This window comes from Triticum dicoccoides, chromosome 6B, assembly GCF_002162155.2.
Source record: "Triticum dicoccoides isolate Atlit2015 ecotype Zavitan chromosome 6B, WEW_v2.0, whole genome shotgun sequence".
Lineage (NCBI taxonomy): Eukaryota > Viridiplantae > Streptophyta > Magnoliopsida > Poales > Poaceae > Triticum > Triticum dicoccoides.
The window spans coordinates 643,443,272-643,466,999 of record NC_041391.1 but is presented as its reverse complement, the minus strand read 5'-3'; the positions used below and the strand labels follow the sequence as shown (position 1 = coordinate 643,466,999).

Sequence of the window (23,728 nt, the reverse complement as noted above, 5' to 3'; positions counted from 1 at the left end):
AGTATACTTGCACAGACAAGTAATACATGAGCTAGAGTCCACACGCGTCATTGTCATACGTACACACGTCAGGCGCCGGCCAGCAGCCAGCTGCATTCCGGATCATTTTTTCCTACAGCTAGCGAGCTAGTCGCATTCACCTTCAACCCAAGCCGGCACACAATGCCCAACTCGCCGGAGCAAAATCACCATCAACCTATCATCAACGTCACCGGCCGCGCAAACCACGCAGATTCGTTTTACCGCGCCGCGTTGCTCCGGCCAGGTCAAACCATCGGACCGTTCCGTTTACACCCGCCCGCGCCTCCGCCTGGGCTACCTCCCCCGTGACCACGACCCGATCCATCCATGGCGCCATCCGACCAACCCAGCACCTCGCTATATATACGCGCACGCGCCCCACCCACCCTCCACACCGCACCTCGACCCATCTTGTCAACCCGTCATCCATTCCATTCCCGATCCCCATTCCAAGAACGAAAGGAATCAGTTCGTTTCACTCGATCGCCAAGGAAGGAACCACTCGACCTCCATCGGCACCATGAGGGCGTTCCTGATGGGCTGCTTCCACCCGCGCGGCGGCGCCACGGACCCGGCGGCGGTGGCGGACGGCGACGAGGCGACCACGGCCACGGCCAAGGCCACGGCGCCGTCGAGGCCGCCCACCAGGAAGGGCAAGAAGAAGTCGATGCGGCGGGCGCCGAGCGCGACGGCGCGGCTGCGGACGCTCTCCTTCGACGACCTGTCCCGCACGCTGGCCTCGTCGGGGATGCACGCGTTCACCGTCGCCGAGCTGCGGGCCGCCACGCGCAACTTCTCCGGCAGCCACTTCATCGGGGAGGGCGGGTTCGGGCCGGTCTACAAGGGCTTCCTCGACGACAAGGTGGTGCCGGGGATGCAGCCGCAGCACGTGGCCGTCAAGTACCTGGACGCCGAGGGCCCGCAGGGCCACCGCGAGTGGCTCGCCGAGGTGGTCTACCTCGGCATGCAGCTCAGCCACCCGCACCTGGTGAAGCTCGTCGGCTACTGCTACCAGGAGCACCACCGCATGCTCGTCTACGAGTACATGGCCCGGGGCAGCCTCGAGCACCACCTCTTCAAGAGTAAGCGCCAGCATCCATTCACGCACGCACCACACAATTCTTCGATGATTGATCACGCCGACATGGTTACTGATCTGGGATGGTTTTGCAGATCTGCTGGCGAGCTTGCCGTGGGCGACGAGGCTGAAGATCGCGGTGGGGGCGGCCAAGGGGCTGGCGTTCCTGCACGAGGCGGAGACGCCGGTCATCTACAGGGACTTCAAGGCCTCCAACATCCTGCTCGAATCGGTGAGTAGCACTCCGCCATCCCTACCAACTCCGGCGGGCATATCATATCCCGTTCACGTTCATACCTCCATTTCCCGTGTACACGCACGCACGACTAGTTCGTCGGCGCCCCCCAGCATATACGATTTGATATGACGACCGTCTCCGTATCCCATTTCTGCGCGCGTACGTGCCAGCACGTTTTAAAACCTGCTAGTTGGCCGATCTCTGTCGGTTTATATTTCTCTAATGATGATGTATCGGAGACTTTGATCCGTTGAACGGGCAAAGCCATGGACTTAATCTCTATTGGTAGTACTTAATTACTGTTAGCCACTAACAACCACAATTTGAATATGCGTGGAACCAGTAATCTTTTTTCCCGGTTGAATTGTCTCAATTGGCTATGCCTCGGACGGAATCAGACAAGCATCAATGTCCCTGTCATTGAGAGGAGGTAGGAAACGTGCCCTTGATGATAATACAAAATTGGCCTCTTCGTGTTCTTAATTAATTCTCCTAGCTATATTAGCACCAGCTAGAACGCACAAACTGTAGCAGGAGCTGGCCAACATAGTCGAACATGTCTAAATCAACCACACCTACACCTAGTATACATCTAGTATGATAACCTAACCCAGCCACTTTACTTGACACCCCAGATAAGATAACCACGTAGTACAAATGTCAAATACACACAACAGTTCGGTACACATCCACCTAAACAACCGTGCACGCACTTCACGTGTATATTACTATTAACCAGTACACGTACGTCGACCGACCGGTGATTCTGACTCTGTATGTGCCTATGTATTGCAGGACTACACGGCGAAGCTGTCGGACTTCGGGCTGGCGAAGGAGGGCCCGTCGGGGGACGACACGCACGTGTCGACGCGCGTCATGGGCACGCACGGCTACGCGGCGCCGGAGTACATCCTCACGGGCCACCTCACGGCGAGGAGCGACGTGTACAGCTTCGGGGTGGTGCTGCTGGAGCTGCTCACGGGCCGCCGGAGCGTCGACAAGCGCCGCCGGGGCCGCGAGCAGAACCTCGTCGACTGGGCGCGCCCCTACCTGCGGCGGCCGGACAAGCTGCACCGCGTCATGGACCCCAGCCTCGAGGGCAGCTACTCCGCCGAGGCCGCCGCCAAGGCCGCCACCGTCGCGTACAACTGCCTGCACAGCGTGCCCAAGAACCGGCCCACCATGCGCGAGGTCGTCGACTCGCTCGAGCCGCTCATGCGCATGTCCCGCGACGTGCCCGCCGGGCTGTTCGTCTACACCGCGCCGTCAGAGCCGTCGCCGGCGGCCAAGGTCGTCGCCGACAAGGCCGCAGAGGACGGCGAGGAAGCCAAGGACAGCGGCATTAGCCCGGCGGCAGCGGCCAGGAAGAAATGCCAGCGCTCGGCCGTGCACACGGAGAGCGCGGCGCCCAAGTACGCGAGCTCCGTGGCGGGGAAAGAGAGCCGCGGCTCGCCGACGCAGAGGAGGGACAGAGGGGCGTGAGCAACAATGGCCCGCATGCGCGAGATTTTTGTTTGTTCAAAGTGTACATAATTGAAAGAACCACGATGTGTAATCTGTTGGTTGATTGATTTTTTTTCTTTTCTTGGTGATTGTATTTGTATCCCAAGAGCAAAAGGTGTTAGTACAGAATTCTTTTTCCAGGCCCAAACGATGGGTGTTCTTTCTTGATTGAGACGTTCCTTTTGAAAAATGAATCATCTGCAGCGGATTGTTTGGTACAGGGACTATAACAGGATTGTTCAAAGTGTACATAATTGAAAGAACCAGGATGTGTAATCTGGTGGTTGCTTCTTTTCTTGGTGATTGTATTTGTATCCCAAGAGCAGAAGGTAACGTACAGAATTTTTTTCCAGGCCAAAACGATGGGTGTTCTTTCTTGATTTGCTATCTGAGACGTTCCTTTTAAAAAACACAAGTTCAGCCACTCCCATAGCTAATGCTTTCAACTATCACTTTTGCAGAGATTAGAAAGCATCTGATTACGAGTGCGAAACATGTTCTGCACCAAACAGGACTTTTTTGCCACAGATGTAATCAATTTTGGGCAACTGCTTCGCATTTCTACAGTATTCTTTGTACAACATAGATAGCCAAGACAACTGGACACCACGAATCCAGGGCCGTTCGGCGTCTAGCAACAATTGTTGCTTTGGAACTGCATACCTGACCTACCACCCCTCTTCCACACTAGATCAAATTTGCTCTAAAAACCTAAACAGAGTACAACATTGCTGAAGGGGTGCAACCCCATAAAAATCTGGGGATTAACTGATCCTCACGGCAGCCCAAACCTCATTGTTCTATTACACAGGGAGTGGGTCATGATGCCGTCAGTAGAAACTGCGCAGATGGATAGTGATGAAGAGATTCCGGCAGCTCCACATCCGCATAATCTATCGCTGGGATGGCGATCGATAAATCCTCGGTCGAAAACGGTATGCTGCACCAAACAAGCATCAAATGTAAGTGCAAAATCGGCAACCACATAAACATACTCCACACTCTACAAACAGAACACGAAACTTTGGAAGGAGCATTTTCTACAGTGTGTTAAGCTAACTACCAACAAAATTATAGCTACCTTAAATCATCATCCAACAAAAAGGAATTTGACGCGAGGTTCTGAGTATCTTTGTTGACCATCTCCCGCATTGCAGCAACAACCTGTAAAATCGTAACATTTTCAAGACAAATAACGCAAGACAAAATCTAAAAGACGAAAGGTCCAAAGCTAAAAGTGCATACCTCATTTGATATTCCCTGGGTATTGTACTTGTCGTCCCAGTACATTGAGCATATCCTGTAGATTTGCCTAAGGCTCAAGGACTACACGTGAAAAGGGCTGGTTACAGTCTGCAACAAAATGATGGCTAACTGCAAAAACAGAAGCTGTACACAGAATTACCGGGCAGAGATCTTGACTGATCTCCTCAAGTGTCTTTTTCCTTTTTTGGTGTATAACCTACATTATGTAATCAGTGAGAAATACCCCAAGGCATAGAAGATGCAACAGAAATGACACGGAGAAAGTGCATCTTGCACAAGCAATTACCAAAAATCCGACAGCTTGTCTAATATAATTAAGCTCATGCCAAGAAGTTCCTGCAAACTAAAAGTAAAACGGATAATAAATTTGTGAAGAACAGAACAGAAAATAAGTAGCCACACAGAAAGTGATAATTTCCAGGTGTTACTTTTTCCAAAAGACGAGATATAACAGGAAAAATGAAACAATATTATTGGACATGAAACGAGCGGAGCCAGATTGTCAGGGTTTCTCGTAGTCCACTTCCTGAATTATATGCCAACCAGACAAGCAGAATGTAGAACTAGCACAACTTACCTCCTCAGAGACATCAGTAATCCATTTCTCCAGCAATGACAGTCCAGCTTTAACATATTCTCCATTGGAGAATGTACAACATTCACGCCGAAGAAGAAGACTGATGGCACAAAAAAATTGTTAGTATGACTGAAAGTGAAGTAGAATCTCATTATTCTGCTGGTCCCTTATCTGTACCATACTGACAAAGCATTTTCTGAAGTGTCAGTGTCCCATTACCTACAATTTTTTAACCCAAAGAATCCTATTTGTTCCGTCACATATAGACCCTTTCCTCGACCCAGAATTATAGCTACAGTGATCTATTCGCAAATAAAAGGAACAAGATTTTACCATTCGTTTAAGAGTTGTATTGTTTGTCAACTAATCTTAGAGGATCACTGTCGCAACACATGGCACTGGCTATCATGTGTGTTGCTTGCATATTATTAAGACACAGATACCCAAGTACTCAAATTATAATAGAAGTAACTACCTGTTGAAAAGTTGTATGTTGACGAAGGAGAATAACTGAGTGATCAGCTTACGTATAAAGAACGATGGCACCTGCAGCACAAACATATAAGGTTACTAGAATCACTTGGATAAAGCTATCGAATCCTTTCTAGTGGAGAGTTGTGCCAAAATAAGAAGAGTTAAATGAAAGGCTTACATGATTTTCACGCAGAGTATCCATAAGCAAATTTAGGAAACTGACAATGTTGTCCCAGTGGGAGTTCGATGGCTGTTGAGCACTAACCCCTGGTGCTTTGGGAGCTTTTCCAGGGCGTGTTGATTTTGGAGCCTGACGTGCGATTTTTCAAAGGATACAAAAATGATCCAGTTGTACAATGCTGTCTGTAACCAAATCACAAAAGAGAGGAAGGTATATACCTGAATGCAAAGACTGAGAAGAGGTGATATTTCCTTTTTTAGATTATCCCTTAGCTGCCCAAAGATCTTTTCGACACATGCTGTTAGCTGCTGTTTGAATAGTATGGCTGGATACCTAGCATCCACTTGTGCAGTATCACCACGCCCTGCAAGCTATTGAAGCAATCTCAGTGTCAGGGAGAAAGAACGTTGTTATTCTATTTTACAGAGATTTGCAAGAAAAACTACAAAGATTGACTAGTTTAGTAGTGCTAACATTTACTCCCTCCGTCCCATAATGTAGGAAGTTTTTTGACACTACTCTAGTGTCAAAAAACATCTTACATTATGGGACGGAGGGAGTACAATATTTATGGCTGTGGTTATGCATCACTTGATATCTATGTTTCCATGTGTAATTTAAGAAAGCGTACCCATGATTTTGCAAATTATATGTAATCTATATTCTTGCATAACTGTGACCATACCCAATAACACTCAGTTCCAAAAGGATTCTTCAGCATATACTAGCTTTCAGAGCAAAATTGACTGGCAAGCTCAGTTCCTTACTTGGGCTAACTTCCCACCTAGCCCTCCAGCAGAGCGGCGAGATGGTGTACCAAAAAATCCATTTGACCGTAGATTCTTCTGCAGAAGGCACAGCAGTGCAGAAGTATTGGACAACCAATAAGGTAATCTACCATCTGCTTCCTTTGCCTGGAATAGGAACAAAAATAAGAATATTAAACCTATTGGCTTCCACAAATGAAATGTCTGTTGCGAATAGCAAAACAAATGGGGGCTTCGAACGATTTTACCTTGAGAACATCGTTTATGGCTTCAATTACATGATCAAAAATAGCAGTCCTCTCTGATTCAAAAGCACGCCAATGTAGAAGGCATCTGTAGATGATACATGCAGCAACTGGTTTGCCATCCTTGAACCCTAAATTTTCCTTTATGCAACTTAACAGGATTTCATGGTTTCCCTGCAAGAAACAATACCATCACTAAAATAGCTCAGAACTAAATTCTTACATGAATACCACAGAATCCTGAACAAACTATAAGCAATCTTATCTCTGAAGGCATCAACTGAATTCCATATGAAAAGAAGAACAGTCAGATTAAGAACAGTGCTGAATTCACCTCATGCCTTTCAACAGGCAACCTTGCCCTCCTTGACCCAGTACTATGTTGAACAGGAGACAGATATTTTGTTGTTGGTGGAGTTTCCTACAATTTTAGGTTTGACAGTTTCAAGCAGTTAGAAAAAGAGTATAAAACACTGGAGGTATCCAACTTGAATCAAAAGAAATCTTACAAATGTGCGCTTCTGCTCGCTGTTTGTATGACCAATCGAGTTAGAAAATTTCTGTATTCAGGGAAACAAGTCAGTTAACTAACCAAAATGACAATGCAGCTAGGTTAGTACTCAAACTTACCGTTACAAATATCACTAAGAAAAAATAGAGGTGCTGGGACCAAAATAGCAGTGTGACAAATACAAGGCATGAAAATTAGAGTGAGCATAAAGGAAAGAACCTCAGGCAGCGGTTTTGGAGTAATGCTAAATGCCTTTTGCCTTAGAACATGATTTTCATTTTCCAAGTTCGTAAGTTTCTCCTGCAATCTGAATGCAGGAAGGCTAACTATTAGATACTAACACTAGCAAAAGAAATAACGCTCAAAAACCATAGACGCATGGATCATTCCAGAATCCTGCGATTATTTATATGCGGAAGGGAAAGCATACTTATCCAAATTTTGCTGGAGGCGGGTGCATTTTCCCTCCGCATCTTTCAGTTTCTCCATCGTATCATCACTATTTTTACGAGCTGTGCTAAGTTCATTTTCCAATAATGAATTCTTCTCCGATAATGATTCGACTATGTTCTGTGGAAGCAAGAGAGAACTGCTTCAGCGGAAGTAACTAATTAACAATCAGCAGAAGCATCAAATGCTAGCATCAGTCAACAAGTCCCAAAAGGTCACTATAATTCATATTCAAAAGAGGGAATGGCAAAGCATATAGACCATTTAACGGAAAAACTATAACAGCAAAGCATAAAACCATAGTGGTTCCATGAATGACCCTTAGAATGAACCATGATATGTATGGAAAAAAATACTACCTCTGTTCACTTTTATAAGACGTTTTAGACATTCAGACACTGTCCAAAACAGTACAAAGCAAGCTGTCTGAAACGTATTATAAAAACAAATAGAGGGAGTACGAGTTAAGATCATGCACAGTGGCTAAAGTATTCGATAACTTGAATTTTTCACAATGCATGAAGTACACCAGTTAGTTCGTATGAAGTAACTAAAGTATTCAAGAACTTGAAATTTTTCACAAGAATGCATGAAGTAACCTAAGAAGCAAACTGAAAGTAATCGAGAACTTGAAATCTTTCACAAGAATGCATGAAGTAACCTAAGAAGCAAACTGAAAATGGAGGCAAATCAAACATATTTATGATAACATATTAAAATAGAGGAGACTTCAAACCTTTAGATTAGAGTTCTCATTTTCTTCTTCTGCTTTCAGAATCTTGTTACTGCGCAACATAGATATCTCTCTCAAAGAATCATCCAATTGCCTCTGGAGAATTAGATTTTTGTCATGTTCACTCCGGGCAGATAATTTAGCTGCAGCACATTCTGCGCTTAATATTTCGATTATTTTGTCCCGCTTTGATATCTCCACCAACTTTGTTTCCTCACCAGCAGCCTGCATTTGAAAATCCATGCGTCAAGGAGCAAAAATTCATCATCATCGGAAACAAAATAAAGGAAAACTATCACAAACTCTGAACGCTGTCACACCTGCTGATTCATTTACATTCATACAACATCAAATGCAGGATAACAACCATAGCAGAAATGTTCAGAAAAACAATGAATTTGCATATGCAAAAAATATTTGTCCTTATACTGGCAGGAACAAGCATAACTGTCTCAAGTCTACGACATGCAGGGTAGCACATGCAAAATAAAGGAATCGCATTAAACACAAAAGCAATGAAGGCAGAGAAAAACATACCCGCATTCTCCTTTCCAGAGTAAGTCTTAAAGTAAGATCATCCAACTTTTTCTCAAGCTTATTCTTCGCCTCCCGGAGTGCACCAGCTTCATTTGCAGTCTGAAGAAGTAACCATAGCATAAGAATACTCCCGATGGACGCCAATAAAACAAAGCCGTTACACAAGCTCAGGAATTACAGACAGCACTATTCACAGAAGAAATCAGAGATAACATTAGATTGGAATGCTTTTCTTTTAGGTGTATATGGTTGTTAGGACCGGCTCTAAATATAAACAACATTAATCAGAAAAGGTGGTAGGCTCCCTCTCAACCTCGGCGACTTAGCCGGCCTACCCACATTCCTCAGAGTCATACACATGTCTTCAAATGACCGAGTTTAGACATGAAAATTCACAAGAAAACAGCGTTCAGAAGACCCTCGCTTCTTGGACTTAACCTGGCCCTCAAGATCTTAGCCATGTCTAATTAGGATTTCAGACTAAACCGCACAGCCGCTGCTTGACATGGTGCTGATAGGTGGCTCCCTCAAACGAGTCCACAATAACAAAGGAAATTGCGTGGTGTTTTAGGAAAAGAACTAGATCTTCAAAATACTTAAACTGGGTACAGCAAATCATTGTTATTTTCAGTACTGCTAGAAACATGCCAATTAATTTATTAGGCCATAAATAAATTACAGAATTGCAACCAGAAAAATACCATTCTGAGTTTCCTTAGCTCCCTTCTTGCAAGCTTTTGTCTCCAAGCACACTGAATTGCTATAGTGGCTTGCTTGTAATGCTGGAAAAGCATGGCAACCTTCCGTTTTCTCCAGAAAGACTACGAAGTGGCAACAAGAAACTCATGTCACATAAATTCAATAATACAAAGTGCTACCTCTTATAAGCAAGTGATGACATCACTGCAGTATAACATCCAGTACCTTCCTAATACTCCAATTAATCTAGAGGTAGATGGCCAAAAATATTAACATGCTTATAATGTAGAGGATCTTACGAGTTAAATTTTCAACTAATTGCTTGCTAGCATGGCAATTATCCCCAGATAATCAAGTTATCTTCTACTAAGATGGTATACTTGCTTTAAGTTTGTTTGCTTTCTTGCACAGTGTGCATACGTGTCTGGTGTGGGGAGGGGAAGATGAGGTGAACCTGTATCACTAACGCAGCCTTCTGCTCCCTGATGGCTGAGAAATAGCGGCGAGCAATAAACCCTCGAATACAAGACTGGATAAGCAGAGCTGCTGAACATGCTTCATGGTAATTCCGCTGTAACAGTAACCTTCTTGCATACTTCTGAAGAATTATGGCAGCCGCTGTTTCTCTTCTGATCTTATATATTTTCCTTGCAAAACAACCTGCAGTATCCTTCGAAAATTAACAATCAGGATGTACCAGCAATTACCAAGATAACACAGTTCATACAAAATGCTTACAGACCTACCAGATAAGATTCTTGTAATTTGCAGGCCATGAACTTACTAGGCACAAGAGTACGGAGCATAATTACTTATCAACATTCAAGAATAGAAAGATAAAAAAACTATACGTACCAACAAACTATTTCTATGCCTAGTCAGTGGTCACAAAAATTTAGCACTGCAAGTGCACAATGAAGTTTGATATCTTAAGACATCATTTCTTCTATTAAGGCCGATTGCATTAAACTGTATATGTTTATCTGAATTCAGATTGCAGGTTGGCACCGTACAAGATAATAAAGATAGCAATTGATTAAGGACACATATTTACCTCTACAATATGCTTGTATTGAAATTGAAGCCTTCTTTGTTTTCACAAACTCTTTGCGGGCGGCGAATGTTCTGAAACAACTTTGAATGCGCCGTGCAGCATTGTCCAAAACCTCAGCACGACGCACATCTAGTATCGCGATTTGACCGGCTCTAAGGAAGACCTTATTTCTACCAAGCTATCAGGTAAACAAAAGTGTCAAATTCTTACTTTCTAAACTTGAGCTGATTTATTAGTAAACTATCAATTGATACTTCAAAAGGGAACAGAATGAGTGTGTGCTGAAAAATGCAAGGGCACTTTTTGGAAATTACATAATCAATTAGAAAAGCACAAATGAAGAGTAATGGGCAGACTGTGTGAATATGTTAATCACTAATATCATAAAAATATAAGGAAATGGAAATATTATAATATTATCAGGCAAGAAGCTTACTTGAAAATTGCCCAGCTTCATTTTTTCAAGAACTGCCTCTGTCAACGCCCTTTCATCATGACTGCATAATTGTTCATATTTGTCAAATAATTGACTCTCGTTTATGCAAACAGCCTGGATAAACTCACCGTTTTTTCACAGGGCTTCTCATAAACTACTAAAATTGTGGGTGCTATAACTAACATGATGAGACAGTATGTAAACCAAAGTTGGCAATTTAGCATGGGACGAGCAAACAAGCATGTTGGCAGCCATTTGAGATGGCATGGAGTAGTTAATCTATGCTACATGCTGATTCATATAGACTATAATAAAGCACCGAATTATTCCACAAACAAAATAAATTAACAGAAGCTATGCAAGAATTGGCTTCACCTACAATGAGTTGTAACTGACAAGGGCATATTGTATCAAAATGGCACCACGAATGGCTTAACTGCCAGAAAAAACAATTGTCTTCGACAAAATTCAGATTTAAACTCATGAGATAAAGATTGTCCGTAAGGAACGGGGCCATCTACAGTCACAGATAGCAAAACAGTGTGTTGTTTATCAAAGCAAAATTATATCAAATTCAGCACAGGCACAAAGAATCTGTTCAAACTAAAACAGTAGAACAAACAATCTGTTACAAAAAATGTTTCCACATGAATCGAATGTTCTGTACTTCTGGTCAAGATCGCAAACCCCATTAGCATTTAGCGCAAAAGGAGAAGTTTTATTGTTTACAAAGCGGTGCAGCCAACATTGCACATTGTGAAGCAAACAACTTGAACCAAATTAGTTGCATAGTGCATATATTAGGTACCTTCCAAACATCAACTCAGGAACTAGGACTCCAAACCGATCAACAAATTCAGCATATGTCCTTCTGGTCGGATAGCCAGCAAGACTAATGCGAACAGCCTCTAAAACACCCTGCGCCACCACCAAATTACAATCTTAGGGAAAATATCACCAATAGATCATGCATGTATCAACAGATGGTAGTAAAACAGCATCATTTAAGTAGGCTCATGATCTATATCTTGAAAGGGCATTATAGAGCACAATACTTAATGATAAATAATTGTCAACTTTTTAGTGATCTCGCATATGTGGTTCCAGATACATGCTTGAGATTGTAGGCCTCCTCAAGTCATATGCAGGTATGATGTAGTTACAAGATGAATTAATGAGTTTGGAAAAGGTTGGCATAGCAGTAATAAAGAATTTGGCATAAGATTGGTCCTTCTATTGCGAAATGTATGAATTAAAGCAGAAATAATCAGCATTAAGTCAGGCGTCAAACAGCTAAAACATTTTTATGTGGAAAGATGCACTTATAACAAAAACAATGAGGAAAGACCAAAAGAAATACACTATTTATGCTTAAGGTGGAAATTCTTACTCCACAGCGAAGTTGGTGCAAGACACTTTGATTTTCAAAAAGCTGAGGTCGATTAACAGAATTAGGCTTCACACAGCGTACATAGTGAGGTTCTGTCGAGCTCAGTGTTTCCATGAGGGCTTGAAGTTGTTGCTACAAAACAGTGAATATAACATACCAGTCAGAAGAGTCAAAATTTTGTAGGCTTGTAGCTTGGTGCACATAAATTGACAAGGCATAGCAACCAGATGAAAAAAAAAGTCATAGCAGATACGCATATTACAAAGGCCAAACTTAAAACAAAATCAATTGAGCTTTGTATTGGTACCTTAAATCGGGAAGCAACTGATGAGAACTTGTACGACGATCTTAATGACTCTTCAGGCAAAGAACTAAAAAGTCCAGAAACAAGTGAACATCTTGAAGATGATAAAAGATTGCAGTGCTCTGCAACAATATAATCCCGGTTCTTCTCCAGAAAAGAATCTGTTTGATACGTCACCTACAAATGGTGGATTCTGTCATAGTCAACACATGAAAAAGTAATCAAATAATCTGGCTGGTGGCTTACCTTCCCAGCATAGTGAGAGATGGTAAAATCTGTTTCTGAGAACTTGGTCTTCTCAAGCCTAGGATGGGAAGACAAGTTTCTGAACATCTTTGATGCAAAGGTTGCGTGAGTAGATTTTGGAAACATGCTGCAAAATCAAAGGATAACTCAGAATAGGAATTTGCTTGTATAAGTATAGAACTTCCATGGATAAATAAAACCAAGTATTTACCAAGCCTCATCCAGCAGTGCAATAATTCCAATAGGTTTCTGTTTGGAGAATATATGATAGAATTAGTCTCAGATGAGCACAAGGTAGCATGTTATCCAGATCAAACAAGGGGCAGAAAGATGATGGCAAAGCAGTATTTCAAACCATTTCAAATATCAATTATTGAAGGCCAGTGGATGCAAAAAAAGCAACGCCTAACGTAAGCATGCCCAACTACCAACGAAAACATACATACTGTTTATACTTTATACATTAAAAAACTCTGTATTTATTACCTGCACCGGTTAGTAATAATATTGCAGATATTAACAGCTTGCAGAATGAATATATTTAACAACCTTCTAGGAAACAGCGGCATTTCAGTAACACACACTTAAGTCACCTTCGCATTATCATCCATTATACCGGGTATTGACCATATGATCAATGATGCTATTTATTCCATGAGCAAAGACTTTACAGCCTACGTAGTTCAACCCCGATAATATTCATTGGCCAGAATAAAAATAAACACACCAAAATCTTGGGAGGATGGAATGCATGCTGTACACAAAGTGTTACATGATAGATACATGATTATTTCCATCACCACAAACCATGATTATTTCCATCACCACAAACCTAAAACCAGGGAAGTGAGGGTACCATGAGTGATTTCAATATAATTAGATGGTGATGAGGACATTTGATGTCAGGTCAATACTTGCAATTAGCGAACAGGCAGCGTGTAACATCAAAAAAGTGAGACCAACCAGGGACCCTTGGTGTCTTTTTATAGAAAGAAGACAACCTGAGGCGCCATGCGGAAGGTAAGATTCGAACATGGGTGGGCTGCATGCACATTTGCACTTCTAACGGCACTCAGTTGTCAAACATCGTCAGTACACTGATGCTCGAGGCATAAAAGAGGTCACTCAATACTTGACATAATAACTTGTAAAAAGGTCACTCAATCCAAGTGCAAACAACTAAACACAAAGTAATAATCTAACCACCTAAAACTGAGAATATGATAAGAAAGTCAACGAAATAAGAAATCTAGCACGCTAAATCAAAATATAAAATGTGCATTTGAACAACGACCACTTCTCATTAACTAAAATTAGTAACGGCAATGAAACAACCTTTTCGATCAAATCTAGCATATCTTGATTGTCAATGAATTCAATGTAGCTCCAATTAATTTTCTCGCTTTTGTACTCCTCCTGCTCCATCTTGAATACGTGCTGAGGAAACACACGTGTAGCATTTGATGTTAACGAAAACAAGTGAATTAAGTATGCAAGGGCAGAGTATGTTGCCAACTTGTCATCCATTAAAGAGACGTTGTTCTACATCTGGCACTGGAACATACCTCATTAAAATGTTGCTGAAGCTTTTCATTGGCAAAGTTGATGCAAAACTGCTCAAAGCTACAGAGATAAATGAAAAAGGAATACCGTTTAAGAACCAGACAGGAGGGCAAATTCAATATTTAATGCGACCGCTGGTGGCTAAATTGCATGTTTTTACCAACATTTTCCAAAGTAGATAATTATAATATGTGCAGAACACAGAATAACTAAGCAGAAAGAGATTCTGAACCAAAATAATAATTCTGTGAAAAGATTGGCAGTCAGATGAGAACAGACAATAAATACCATCTTAAATATACATAAATCGGCAAACTGTTAAAAATGCTTAAAGCAAACAAACTATACATAAGTGATTAACGTTCATATCAGCTCGGCTATTTAAAGACCTGTTGTGTTTGAAGCTTTCAAAGCCGTAGATATCCAAAACACCGATTTGTGCCTTGGAATCAACATCTTGACCAATTGACTTGTTAATATTCTCAACAAGCCTGAAAACATAAAAAATGTGTTACCATATGCAAGCATACAAAACTTATCGAACAAGGCCGAGAGAAAATACCAGTCAAATAGTCTTGCATATACAGTCTTTGCGAGAGCATCACGATTAGCTGCTGCTGCAGCACAATCCAATTCTTTTATAATGATTCCCTCATTGGTGTGTATAGACCGGGTACATAAAGATGAGACCAACAGATCTGGATCGCACCTAATTCAAATAGCACAGTGATACTATAAACAACGATTTTAACTAAAAAAGAAAGATATAGAAAGGTAGTTTCCTTCAGGTCCAGAATATGACATAATTACTGCTACGCAAAAAGCATAAGATTCATGGTTGTGCATACGTTAAGATTCATTGATGCAAACGTTCAATGCATTCTCACTAAACTGTGGTTCATTCAACCTTCTACAGAACTGGTGTGAGAGCTAAAACAACAATGGTAGGTAGTTTAATATTATAAATTGATTGTAGATTCAGTCTTCACCAAGGAATATATGTTATACACAGTTACCAGAGAGATGTCACTTACATGCAAGCACAGATAAGGAGATTCGATTCAATTGAATATAAATACATCACGCATGATGAGAACTAAGAGTTTTAACTATTTGGATATTCCCTAACATAGGATATAAAGAGTATCCTCTGCTGGTCGGCAAAAAACTAGGGGCGAATTCATCTACATCCATGACCTCAACGGACAGGTCATTTAAATTAAACAGTCAACGAATTTAGGACTCAATGTAACTTTCTGTGACCATGATTAGTACAGACAGATGGGGATTATGAAAACAATAGATGTGTTGCACACATGTGCCTAAAAATAAATTCATACATGAGTAGTGTAGCTGTCATTTGGAGGTGAAAATTTGATGTTGAATCTTTAATTTTCGACGAATCAGAATCCTTTCCCGGAGAAAACTCAATATTGCCAAGATGGAGAATGGCTGCCAATGTCCGAAAAATAGCATCCTGTATATAAAGTACAGCATACACATTCATTCTTATTTTCTTACAAAAAAAAAAGGCAAAGCTACTCAATATAAGTACTGTAAAGTAAGCTTTTGGTTAGTATCGTATTTCCATATTAACATCTGTATATGGACAGGTTCTGTTAGAAACCTGATCGCTTCTGCTGATTCCGACAATATCCATTGCCCTTTTTGTCTTCCAGTACTCATCTTCATTATTTATCCCTTCCAATTCATACGTCTTGCTTTGATTCAAGTAATGGAAAGTACTAGCGTGCCCAAGCTTGTATAACTCCGCATCCTTCAGAAACAAGATCAAAATTAACCTCACAGCTGCATGGCTCCAACACGTGTTTTGATCAATGACAGCACAACATTCAGTATACACGAACTCTAGAATACTATCCGATTCAAATTTAGTATACGCAAACTCTACAATACTTCCATCCTTAGAATAGGAGTTTTGTCTCCAAATGTGCACAATGAAGCTTATTGAATATTGACCACCAATATACTAGGGAAGAATTTCAATGAGTCGCATGAAAGTAACACTAGCATCTGACATTAGCCATATCTATCAGCATCAATTGACACAATTCTACATCATGACCATGTCAAAGTATAAAATAAACTTATTTTGGAAAGACGGCCATGAGAATAGCATTTTTTACATATCTCCAGCACGATCCTTCTCTTCACCAGATAAATTGCATAAGTTAGGTCATCAGACAAATAGCCCAAAAGTCAGGATATCAAATTATTGATAGCCTAACATAATCCATACCAATAGACACTATTACACTTCTGACGCATACCGTGGAAGTAACAGGTTTTCAAATTTATATAGATAAAAATCATAATACAGAACAGATACAACTTCCATACTTCTCAACCCACCAAACATCTAAACCACTGATTACTGTGAATTTGGCTAGTTTAAAAAACGCATATCTCGGCAACACTATACTCAAATGAAATACCAAATGATTGCAAGTCCAACAGTCTTGTGAGTATATACCATTAAATCAATAAATCATGAAACAAGGAAACCAGGGATGAATTTGATCGAGTACGACTATTGACACGCCCTTCAATCTCTACTAATAAAAGGGCGAGTTCCATTTCTTCTAAAAGTCACCAAAGTTAGTGTACCCAGAACAACTCACACCCCACGATCTAATCCATCTAACTAAATCTAAGAGCTGGTATTGCTTCCATGGTCTGCCGTCCAATCCAAGGGCTAATATTCAAAGTTTTGCCACAGCCCCACGCATGTCCTGCCCCAATCACGTAGCCACGACCTCCCTCGCACAATCCTCCCCTCATTAATAGCATACGCAATATCCATGCTAGCACTAACCAATTGATTACATCCTACCTAATATCAACATGCAATTAAGATCTTGCCAAATATTAGTTTGTCATGCAATTAATATAGTGCCTAATATTAACATGCATTGCACGTGCACGATTACTATTCCGTCCCAAAATATAAGAACGTTTTTGACACTAGTGTAGTGCCAAAAACGTTCTTATATTTTGGGACGGAGGGAGTAGTTACTATTCTCAGCTTGACTTTTCGGTAAAAAATATGTGGGCTTTAACAACTTCGTAAAAAAATTGGAGCCACGCTACATAGCAGTGGAACTCATATAACGTACAAGAAGAATAACAAGTAAACAAATTGCAATAGTTGGTACTGGTGCACATACCTTCCCCGATGCACATAATTGATAAAAACAATGAAAGTTCCTTTCAGGATCAGTAATTTGCACAACACGAGATCTTTCCAGAAGATAAGTCCTAATTGCAGCTCCGGATATTCTACCACTTGTATCAAACTGAATCTCAACAAATTTTCCAAACCGGCTGCAACCAAGACAGAATTATAAGTTGATATTATATAAAGAAACTTCTAAATGGTTGAGCTTTACGAAATAGTAAAGACATGAAATGTTCTCGAACTTATTGCCACTTGGCAGTTATCAGTTATTTTCTAAGTGAAGAACACATCTGAAATATTGCACACAACTGACCCAGTATTAAGCACTGTGGGAGTAAAGCCTCACCTCGAGTTGTCATTTCTAACTGTTTTTGCATTCCCAAATGCCTCCAAAAGTGGGTTGGACTGGAGAGAAACAAATAAAAACATTTTAAGATAACGCCTTCAACATTCCCACTGTGAAATCAAATACTTCACAAAAACAAAAAATGGAATGGGTCAATGGAAAGACTATGGTTTCCAGCAATCACTGGAAATAATGTGGGGTAAAACTTACTTCGAGAACTTGTTGCTCAACTGATCGATCATCAAGAACAGCTCTGCCACCAACATATGTGAGATACCGCATGATGAGTTTTGTTGTTTCAGTCTTTCCAGCACCGCTTTCACCACTAACTAAGATTGACTGGCTCATGGAATCATTCAGCATAGCCCTACATTTCATTAATAAATGTCAACAGTATATTATATTAACAGGGCGTCATGACTGAATCAGAATGTACCACCCACCTGTACGATGCGTCAGCGACCGCAAAAACATGCGGACTCAACTCCCCTAACTGGACACCCTTATATTGCTCCATCATGTACTCGTTGTACAGGTGAGGCAGCCTCGTGAAAGGATTAACAGCAATCAAGATGCTTCCAGTGTATGTCTATCTCGATAAAGACAAGTGGAAAAGATGTCATACAAAGGCTCCCGTAACTGAAGCAGAAAAACAGAAGTGCACCTATTTACCAAGTCATGTCAACAAATGAACAAGAGAAGACTCAGAAGAGATTATAGTTAATGATTAAACTTGAAAAATCGGAGGAACAGGAATTCGTCCCAAGTAATTCATCGCAATTTTACACACGTTAATGCCTTTCATCCTTTGCATATTTCCATATAGAATTACATAGTAGTATATGCATGAAACATGTTTCAACATTACCATGACTGGATAAATATAATTGCCGCAAAGCCTTGGCGCAGCGGTAAAGCTGTTGCCTTGTGACCATGAGGTCACGGTTTCGAGCCCTGGAAACAGCCTCTTGCACAAATGCAAGGAAAGGCTGCATACATAAGACCTGAAATGGTCGGACCCTGCACAAGCGGGAGCTACGTGCACCAGGCTACCCTTTTTTAAACACACCATCGAGATGAGAGATGACCTTCCAAAGTATCCAATTTGATGAGACGTTTGTCCTATGTGTTATATTTTTAATACTGCATATATTTCAGTTTTAGTTTCAATGGATTTAGCAGGTGCCAGATTCACGTGATAAAAGTCTTTTCCATCAAATAAAAGAAGTGCTAGTAAAGTACTTACATATATCTCATTTAATGCATATCTTCGCTTCAGATTGTATAGAACACCCGGTTCATTAAGATAGGTCAGTTTGGTCATGTCATCGACATGGCCCCCACCGAGATTTTCATCTGTGTCCCTAGGCAGCAATTTCTCCGGTAAAACTGAAATCTGAGAACAAAAAAAAAAGATAAATAAACTGAACAGATAAATTCCCATCAGAATAACCAAAACCAGGTCTTTGTAAACTTGTTAGACAGGAAGACAAATCTCGAAGATACTTCTCAAATTCTGTTAAAAGTGTTGAGCAAAAAATCATAGTATAAACTAAAATCCACCACGTAGCAGATCGCGTCAACATAATCTATCTGTGGACTGGACTCAAATTCTAACCAAGTGCAAGCCCCAAACAGCTCACTAAGAGGAGGGGTTCGAAACTAATGCTACACAAATTTGTATGCATTATATGTTCTTGGTAAACATTTAAAAAGCCAAGTTACCTACAAGTGAACGTGTCGGACAATCTAATCAAAATAAAGAAAGGCATAAGATCAAAACAAACAAGCAGCATAACTCAAATGCAGCTTATACAGATAATATTCAACTGATGGCAATCCCCTGCCATCGAAATTCAAAATTGATCAGCACTAGCAATCCAGGGTAACTTGCAGAACTCCGTGTGTTCAAAAGACCATACAATTATCCAAAAGTACTCTTACTGAAGCTTGGAGCCATTTCTACCACAATATAAGTCAGGCAAGTAACAACTCCTAACCAAATTCAAATCTAAACAGTCAAGTATTTCAAATTCGGGTCGAATTAACACCACGGATACAATAAACTGTGAATGCTGCAACCTACAATCCAAATTTCCGACTAGAATTATCCGCTGGCGCTGCACTTTCAGGACCCAGTACAGAGTCGCGCCGACAAAGCTACGGATTCAAATTAAATACCCACGAGAGTGGGCCTACTTCCGCCAATTTGAATTGGCTTCTCCTCACCAGCGCAATTTGCGCAAAAAACTCGAAACCAATTCTAAAATAAAAGTAGGCTGAAATTTGGACAACTTCGGTACAGTGGTAGCAAAAATCTGATCAGAACTAACACCGGAACGCAAAACCACTCTCTGGCGAACCCAAATCTAGCACGCCGCAAACCGGCCCCAGACGACCGGCGTCCACATCCGCAGCCACGCTCGCGTCCACGAGGAAAAAAATATCCAGACGGCGCGGCGCAAACTTCGACCGCACGGAATGGGGGGCGACAGCGACAGAGGCAGAGGCAGAGGCAGGGGAGGAGGAGGGATTCGCGGCACCTTCTTCCGCTGGCTCGTGAGCACGACGACGGCGCTGCGGTCCTTGGCCTCGACCACCTCGGCCTCCACCCAGCCCTCCCCCTTCTCCTCGACCCAGACCTTGGACCCCTTCCGGTAGCTCATCCCGCCGAAACCCTAGGGGGCCGCCCCGGGCCCCTCCCAGCCCTAGGCAGACCCTCTCCGCGGAGGCCGGCGGCGCGGGCGGCGGCGGGCACGAGGCGCGCGAGGGGGCGGGGGCGGTTCGGGCGCCGGGCGTGAGCGGCGCGTGGCTTATCGGAGCCCCGACTAGAGCGCCGCAGGGTGGACTCGTGGGCTCATGCCGAAATTTTTGCTTTGCCTTGGCGCTTCTTCCCTCCCGTGCGCTTTCTACTAGAGGACGAAAAGGGCATAAGAGTGGAAATCCTGGATTCTTCGGGGTGGTGGATGCAAATGTGCCTCGCGGACGTGGCACCGGAATTTGAACTGGCCGGGGGTGGATGCGTCGTTTCCGCGTGCGTGGCAGACGCTTTCAAGGCGGTGGCCGGTGGTGGGGCCTACGGGCAGAGGCTGTCCTCTTGTGTGGGGAGAGGCTGCCTGGGCCCACGGGGAGGTCCGGTCGGTTCAAACCGGCCGATCTGGCCTATTTAAAACTTTACATTTTTGAATGTGTGGTGATGTTTTCAGGTAGGTCCCTGGCGTGCTCCGTATTTAGTAACGTGTCAAGGGCGGATGCGTAAACGGCTAGGTTGTGTGGATGGGTGTTTCTTAGAGGAACCGTGCGTGTATGTATGTGTCGTGTAAAATTTAAACAGGCTTGCCGACAAGGATAGAATCTCATTTTCAGTTTGATCACCGTGGGATGGGGGTAGAGTTATAAGACAAATACAATTTCAACATTTAAAGAAACATGCTTGTGTAGATACATGTGTCGTCTTGTCCATTTAACATAAAACAGCCGTTGGAATGCAGAAAAAAAATTCCCGCGCATGGCACCGGGCCAAGTTTTGTCTAGTGCGACAACCATATGGATATAGTGAAATTAATTAAGACAGTTTGATGCTCATGATTGCATCTTGAGTTAGACAAATTGAGACCACGACAATCTATTGTCGACCCTAGTTTTAACAACGAATGAGAATTGTGCATGCCTTCAGCATGAATAGTCATACTATAAATGTAGTTCCAAGGCCTAAAAATGGCTTCTTCAAAAACAAAAGTTTTTTGTTGGATTTTAGCGAAGCCTGTGAAAAAGCAAACCATGAGTTTACACAAGATTAAGCCAACCATGTATAGCGACAAAAAGGACTTTTTAAGTGAACTGGCGCATTAACAACTCACAATTAATCGGTGTTAATTGGAACACATGGCTTACTTCTACACTGAGCTTATCTTTCGTGCACAGTCACTTGCTTCTTCGGCCATACCTGTTGGAGCACTTTTGTATGTTTGTCACCTCTTGCCAGCTTCTCTGCTCGCACCTTGGAACACTTCAATTGAATCATCGCCACATTGATGGATGAGCTTTCCCGCACGCCGCACGTGATGACAACGCACCATAACCGTTTCCTTCCCTCTCGATTTATCTCCTACCACACCCCCACCACACCCAGCACACATTAGTCACATGTGTACATGTTTGTTTCTATTGAACTCAGCTATGCGTGCATGTCACTCTACATCTAGAAAACTCCTACAACGAGCTTGAGCTCACATAGACCTATATTGTTGACAATACCACTCTCTCCCCTCGGTAGAAGCAACGACGCTCTAATGTATAAAACCGACGCCAATCTGTAAATCTTTCATTATTTTGCATCAAGAAATATGGATCGTAAACTAGGTGGTGATTTGGTTTCCATCACAAATTTCGTACTTTGAATGGATCATGTCGATTTTCATTATACTTAAAATGATTTGGATAGAAACCGGGTATGAAAACATGACTTACATATATTCTATCCAATCGATCTGAACTACCCAAAAACCGCCAATGGAATAAGTAGCCACCTTTCACTTTGTTGTTGCGCATTGAGAGGAGTACATCGTTGCCACATGGGTGGATAACCTCACTCGCACATTGTGTGATGATATCTCATGCCACAACCACTTAACAACCCCATTCCCTGACACATTGCCCTCGTGTGTGATTTGTCGTCTATACTGGATTCAAGGTGACTGGATATCACTATATCTAGAAGCCTCTGTGGTGTTCTTGAGCTCACCCTCCCCCTGGCGTGTTCCGTATTTAATAACATGTAAAGGGAGGATGCGTAAACGGCTAGGTCGTGGATGGTTGTTGTTTAGAGGAACCGTGTATATGTCGTGTAAAGTTGAAACAGGCTTATACAGATTAATAGGATCTGTTCAATTTGAATAGTCAGAAGATCTATAGGATTTCCCCCAGCCAAGAAAGAAGATTAATAAGGTTCCAATATTAAAAAACATATACTTATACAAATACATGTGTCGCAGTGATGGCTTAACCTAAAGCAGCAATTGACATACAATTTTTTTCAACAAATAGCAACCAACTAAGTTTTGTCAAACCCATCGCAAAAAAATTTAAGTTTTGTCAGTTTGATACTCACGGTTTCATCTCGAGTCGAATGGTTGGGACCACTCCATTCGATTGCTGATTCCGGTTTAACGACAAACTTCGCACATGAATTCGGCATAGAAATTGTAAATGTATTTCTAATAAATAAAAGTGTCTTTTTAAGAAGAAAGGTTTTCCGTCTGCTTTGGATTATTATAAGAAAATGTGTAGAAGGACAAGTCGTCCGTTTACACAAGATTAAGACACCCATGTATAACGACAAAAGAAGTTCGAAGTGAACTACTGCATTAACAACTCACAACAAAAAGAGTTTTAAGTGAACTATTGCATTGACAATTGTGTTAATTAGAACACATGACTTAGGGCCTGTTCTGAAGTCATCCAGCTCTAGACTTCACAAACTTCATGAATGAAATTGTGCCAAACGCTTGGGCTCCGAGAAGCTGAATTCTCGAAGCTAGGCCCGATGGCAGTGCAAAAACGTGGAACAACATTGGCCCAACTCCACCGGAACTGAAAGCTGGAGTTTGCCCAAATTATGCTGGTATGCCACCGCCAAACTTATCGATTTGTTCCCATACTCTGAAAACCTATTGAGGGACATCTCCCCTGCTTGTTCCCCTTGAGCAGCTAACCCTACCGTCGTCGCGCGCCCCGCCGCCGCGCGGTCCTGGCCGCCGCTCCTTTCCAATGATAGATCGAGCCGTTCCTGGCCAATCCAGTCGGTTCCCGCCGACACAGCCCGAAGGGAGCAACCCCAAGACCACGACCTAAGCACTATGGACATTGACGATGTGCTCAACTCGCAGGAGTTCGCCTCACCTCACCTGC

At 42.3% G+C, this 23,728-nt stretch overlaps 2 protein-coding genes across 2 annotated transcripts; one reads left to right on the top strand and one right to left on the bottom strand.

The window, feature by feature from the left end:
• The first annotated feature begins 417 nt into the window (after positions 1-417).
• LOC119325875 (serine/threonine-protein kinase RIPK-like) lies at positions 418-3,067 on the top strand. Its single transcript, XM_037599594.1, has 3 exons — positions 418-1,103; positions 1,195-1,331; positions 2,133-3,067. The coding sequence occupies exons 1-3, from the start codon at positions 542-544 to the stop codon at positions 2,817-2,819; spliced, it is 1,386 nt and encodes a 461-aa protein (XP_037455491.1). The 5' UTR covers positions 418-541; the 3' UTR covers positions 2,820-3,067.
• A 304-nt stretch (positions 3,068-3,371) lies between these two features.
• On the bottom strand, positions 3,372-20,581 carry LOC119322795 (protein OPAQUE1-like). The gene is made up of 38 exons (XM_037596314.1): positions 20,362-20,581; positions 19,065-19,214; positions 18,262-18,407; positions 18,029-18,185; positions 17,819-17,877; positions 17,462-17,618; positions 15,901-16,050; positions 15,614-15,750; positions 14,836-14,982; positions 14,663-14,764; positions 14,276-14,333; positions 14,046-14,147; positions 12,922-12,959; positions 12,711-12,837; positions 12,468-12,641; positions 12,161-12,292; positions 11,579-11,688; positions 10,771-10,831; positions 10,335-10,512; positions 9,735-9,940; positions 9,283-9,402; positions 8,582-8,680; positions 8,048-8,269; positions 7,292-7,431; positions 7,081-7,168; positions 6,860-6,910; positions 6,685-6,771; positions 6,354-6,524; positions 6,106-6,252; positions 5,557-5,709; positions 5,336-5,467; positions 5,159-5,229; positions 4,684-4,783; positions 4,393-4,449; positions 4,246-4,302; positions 4,086-4,166; positions 3,922-4,004; positions 3,372-3,780 (listed from the first exon to the last, which is right to left on the bottom strand). The coding sequence occupies exons 1-38, from the start codon at positions 20,482-20,484 to the stop codon at positions 3,660-3,662; spliced, it is 4,494 nt and encodes a 1,497-aa protein (XP_037452211.1). The 5' UTR covers positions 20,485-20,581; the 3' UTR covers positions 3,372-3,659.
• Between the last annotated feature and the right edge of the window lie 3,147 nt (positions 20,582-23,728).